The sequence below is a fragment of the Pinus tabuliformis genome, chromosome J, assembly GCF_031772625.1.
Source record: "Pinus tabuliformis cultivar Carrire ecotype Pingquan chromosome J, CPIR1, whole genome shotgun sequence".
Lineage (NCBI taxonomy): Eukaryota > Viridiplantae > Streptophyta > Pinopsida > Pinales > Pinaceae > Pinus > Pinus tabuliformis.
This window is the reverse complement of record NC_142295.1, coordinates 1,229,384,605-1,229,390,087: the sequence shown is the minus strand read 5'-3', so window position 1 is coordinate 1,229,390,087 and position 5,483 is coordinate 1,229,384,605. Positions and strand designations below refer to the sequence as shown.

The 5,483-nt window shown below is 39.7% G+C and overlaps 1 protein-coding gene across 1 annotated transcript; it reads right to left on the bottom strand.

Moving 5' to 3' along the window:
• Positions 1 to 2,799: 2,799 nt before the first annotated feature.
• LOC149231570 (putative L-type lectin-domain containing receptor kinase S.5) lies at positions 2,800 to 4,993 on the bottom strand. The gene has a single exon (XM_089376322.1). It carries the CDS (start codon positions 4,991 to 4,993, stop codon positions 2,852 to 2,854), a length of 2,142 nt encoding a protein of 713 aa, XP_089232448.1. The 3' UTR covers positions 2,800 to 2,851.
• Between the last annotated feature and the right edge of the window lie 490 nt (positions 4,994 to 5,483).

Genomic DNA, 5,483 nt, shown 5'->3' with positions numbered 1-5,483 from the left:
GAGTAGAAGCATTGGGTTGGTGGACATTGAGAGTTGAAGCGACAAGAGTGGGTTGAGATGACTGAGTAGACTGAGGCACATTCCCCCCTTAGGACCTCAAACAAGCTAAGAGGGGTCGTTGGTACTAGCCAGATGTCATCTAATTTCCCGAGAACCTATTAGCATTGTTGAGGGTGTCATGGCCATGAGAATGGAGATTTCAACATCTAAGTTCTCCGAGGAGCCAAAAGTGGGGGAAGGGAGGGGAAGATTGGAAAGTTTCATGCCCCTACCCTGGCAGTACTCTTCCAACCGCACGATGGGGGGTGCACACCACCACCCACTTTCTTTTTAACAATACTTGTAAGTGTTGACTACGCCTACTTTCTATACTTAGTTTATTTTTCAACTTTCCTTAGTATAACATTCACATGCACAGCGGAAACATTCAATTATTCATCTTCATCATTATTACTATTTACACATATGCATAGCAAATATTTTAATGGGAGGGGTAACTCCCTGAAATATGAGTCTCCCCGTTGATAATAACAATTTTACATAAAATATATGGTTTTACAGTCTTTGCATAAGGAGATGCTATGGAGTCTTGGTAAGAAAATCAGGGCTCTATGATATGGTCTTTTTAAGATACTAGAAAACATGGGAGATAATGTTTATAGACTCGTACTTTCCCATACATGTGCATTCACTTAGCGGTGAATGTAGGGAATCTGGAAATCTATGAGTCTTTCATGCTAGACTAGGAAGAGGGACAAGTCCTCCCTTATGTATAGGATTTGGTATAAGATTCTTAGGTAGATTTGAAAGAAGATGCAATTTTGTAGAAGAGATTCGAAACTATGAGACAAGGTCAACATGACCTTTGGTGGATTCGTTTGAAAGAATAGATTCTAGGCAAGGTTAAACGGTACACTTGAGAGAAGGGAGATGAAACAATTCCTCACCTCATTCGGTATAAAATCTTTAGGACCAAAATCTCCTCAAAATGTGGAGGTGTGATCCATATTTTATTATATTGTCTTTCACTAATCTCGATGCTTTCAAAGTGGAAAACATGGAGAAATAAGCTCAAAAGACCCTTTTTACTTGTGAGACCTTGTTTGGGAAATTGGGGGCACCTGAAAGTAGTTTGAGGCATGAAACATTTATTGGGGGATTAAATTTTTTCTTCTTAAGCATTTCACCTTTTAGCAATATTATATGCACATATGCCTTTGAGTCCATATGCAAAAGTTATGCCACCCAATAGGTGGTCTTCCTATTTTAACTACCATGATTTCAAAGGATGCCACATCGTCCTACATTATTCATGGAAAATAAGATAGCCAAGTTATTGTAATGAAGAAGACTCTTGAAGAGTCAAAATTATAACTCTAGCTAAGCCTTGAGGGAGTCAAACTTAGAAAGTAGTAGGGTATTAGATTATGTTATAACTAAGCCATTAGGAGGAAAAGGGGGTTCCATGCAATTCAACTGCTTTTTGTTTCATATACGAGCAGAGTAGCCAAGATTGTATAGAGAGAGGGAAGACAGAGAGGTTTTTTGCATTGTGGCAAATCTCATTTCTTTTTACTTGCATCGATTTTCATTCATATAAATAGAGTGGATCAACGAGTTGGGTTTCCTAAGTTATATCTTGTGTTAATTTTTTATTTGTAGTATTTCACTATTTTCTACAAATTTTATCTATTGCATGCATAAACATAACACATTAATTAAAAAATCAATAAATTTAAGAGGAAATTAACTCTTGTAATATAGATTTCAGATTTTAAACATAATTCTATGAAATCTATTGTAACAAACTATCTAAAAAAAATATCTATAATAATTTACCAATAAAAAATAAAAAAATAAGCCATTACCATCAAACAAACCTTCCATGTTTTTGTTAAAAATCATAGAAAGTTAAATACATAAATGAAAATCATACAAAGTTGAATACATAAATTACATAAATGTAGTTAGAAAAATTTATGTAGTTGCATACATAAATTTCGTTTTCACAATGTATATAGTTATTTAAATGGACTTGTCCATTGGATTTCACATTGTATATAATTATTTAAATGGAATTGTCCACAACCTGTTTTCTTGCCTATCAATTTTATACTTCAATTTTAGTTTATTATGTAGAAATTGAATGATAATTTTTTTAATAAATGGTTTTTTATTATTTAAAATAGAGTTTTTAAATATACAAATAAATTTAATATTTCAAAATATTTATAAAACTTGAATTATAAATAGATTTCATAATTTAAATTAGATAAATTTTTTAACTCAAATTTATTATTTCATTCTTTTTCGCTCCATCGTGACAGTTTTGGATACAATTGAAAATAAATACCATAATATAAAAGATTTAGTAATGATATTAACAATATAGTTGTTTTTAGTGAAATTTTTTTGGAAGTTTTCCTGGTCTAATTTCTCTAAAATCTTGTGGGAATTTATTGAAATCACAAATTTGATGGGTAATCCCTACACAAATCTTGAGGGAATTTATTGAAATCACAAGCTTGATGGGTAACCCCTACACAAAAGAAATGTCCCAAGGGTTTTCAAAGTGCTTAATCCATATATAAAATCAAAAACCAATTTAAATAACACAAATTAAAATTTCACCTCAAAATTTTCTATCAAATTTACAAAAATCCAAGCAATACTGTAGGTGTAGTTGTATTTCAGAAATTCTTATGAAACTTAAACAAAGTTAAGAAATAACACAATAATAATTCACATAAATATCGAATATTTTCCTATACGATGCCATGCGACGGATGCTGCGTCAGATGATGATCATGCATTCATTCCGATGATGAGTTTAATCCCTTTTTACCATAACTTACGGTGGAATCTGCACTGAAGCGATTCCATGGCTGCTACAAGCCGCGGCGCGAACAGCATCTGTTGAACGGGATAAAGCAGAGCGAGAATCAAGTGCAGCTAGAGGTGGCAAAGCGACATATATAGCCAATGGCCTCGAAGAAGGAAGCGATATCAACCGCTCATTGGGGTTTAGAAGAACATTCAGCGCTTGCCTTATCGAAGGACGCAGTTTGGGATCAGGATGCGAGCAAGCAAGTCCCAAAATCAGTGCTCGTTCCATCTGCTCTTCCTCAAAATCACCATTCAATCTCGGATCTGCCGCCTCCGTAACTCTTCCATGCCCGTAAAGATCCCATATCCAGTCTACCAAATTCTCCTCTTCTGATAGCGGATATCGCTCCACCACCCGCCTGCCGCTTACCACCTCCAACATGACGACCCCAAAACTGTAAATATCTGACTCCGAAGTGGCGTTGCCGGTGTAACCGCATTCTGGCGCCCAGTAGCCAGGCGTCCCTGCTAACTTGGTGGAGACAGCTGGAGATGTCTCGTCGTGCTCAATGAGTCGGGCGAGCCCGAAGTCACCCAAACGGGCATTGAAGTCTCCGTCAAGCATAACGTTGCTGGGCTTAACGTCTCGGTGGACGACTTTCTGCTCCCATTCTTCGTGAAGGTACAGCAACGCCGAAGCCAGCCCGCATAAGATTCGGTGCCTGCGCGCCCAATTCAGACAGGGTTGATTCTGATTCTGATGCTCATCCTCTTGCTGCCTGAAGATGATTTTGTCGAGGCTGCCATTTGGCATATAGTCATACACAAGCAGCAGCTCGTCGTTCTCGTGGCACCAGCCCTGGAGCTCCACCAAGTTTCTGTGTCGAAGTCGGCCTATGGTGCTGATCTCCGACATGAATTCCCGCTCTCCCTGTCTCGAGCAGGCAGAGATTCTCTTCACCGCCACGAGTGCTGCCGCTCCATCTCGGCCTTCCAGAGTTCCCTTGTAAACGCTCCCGAAGCCCCCACTTCCAAGCAGTTCCGTCTCGCTGAAGTTCTTTGTGGCAGCCGACAATCGTGTGTAGGAGAACGCGTGAGGGCCGTAAGGCGAGTCTGGCGATAACCCCGTCATAATTGCTAGCTCCCCGCTAAGCCTCCGGTGTGAGATTGACCCCGCATCTCGTCTTCTTTCTATTCTTCTACCAACGAACCACGCCGACACCACAGATCCGACTGCAATCGAACCGACAATAAGGCCGATCTTCAGGCCACTCCTCCTCGATTCTCTTTTCGACCTTCGTTCTCCGACAGACGCTGTAGCAAGAGACGACACGGGCAAGGCCTTCGAACTGAAATTCCAGTCCAAAATACGTTGAATCTCATAAGAATTCCCAGTTGCCGCGGAGAATCCAACATAGACTGATCGCGGAACGGTTCTTGACAGCTCGATTGTGCGGTTCAAGATTCTCGCGTAGCGAAGTGGTCGATCTGCATAGGCGGCGTGTATTTGCAGGGTCTTGTTCCAGCCATCGTAATGGATTCGAACCCTTATCGGTCGCCCTGATTTGATGTGGATGCTGTGCCGTCCCAGGCCGACGGTCACATTGGATTTGATGCTCTGGATATCTATTCCGACATGGTTGTCATCCGGATCGAATTCGTTCTTGAAGGTGTCGAATTCGACGGCTAGCTGATTTGTTGCGTTTCCGTCTGTTGATGGATCAAAGACGCCCAGAAACGATCCGAAGCTTTCGGGAAGAAAGGGTTTGTTGGTGGGGACTATGATGAAGGCCAGACCGTCGGCATTGAAATTCTTCTGCCCAGTAGGACTGGTGATGCTGCGGACGAGCATGGTAAAAGTGATCGTAAATGTGGTCGGCCACACAGTTATTGGTTTACTGTAGAGGACCCTTCCGATGCAGTTGGCCATTTGAGAATATTGATCCGTCTGATTAAAAGAAGCGTTGGATTTGGCGGTTGGCGACGGAGTGAGATCGATGTAACCATGTGAAGGAGAAAACGAGGCGTTTCCCATGTATATTAACTGGTTGCGGTTGTTATTGCCAAACGATGGGAAAGAGAAACGTGAAGTACTTCCATGGGAGTGCGCAAGCTGCGAGATGAATATCAGGACTGCAACCAGCGAGGCCAGAGCATCCACCTGCATGATGATTACAGCAAAAACTAAAACAACATCGAAATGAATAACTGGGTATTCGTCACTGATCAGATTGTTGAGTAGCAGGCATTAAACAAAGAGGCTGAATATGAATGATTTGGGTCATGCCAGGGCACAGTCACAAAGTAAATGGTTGACTCGACCCAAATGCACTAAAAAACCAAACCATTCTCTTTAGATTCTGGAAGTAACCATTCTCAAAAGTAAAAAATATAATGTTTTCAAATATGAAAAATATAATAGCCATATATTTATTTCCTATGTGGATTGACTAGAGAAAGAATATAGAGAGAGTAATGGGGCTGAAGGAATACATGAGTGATATTATCTTTTTTGAATGCACTAAAAGCGTCAAATATGAAGACTCTGTAGCAATTTAAAATATATATTTTATTTTTTTAGTTTTGAGGTTGTTATTATTTAGGAGAAAACACATGTTTTTAATCATTACGCTTATTTAAATTATATATTTTAGACT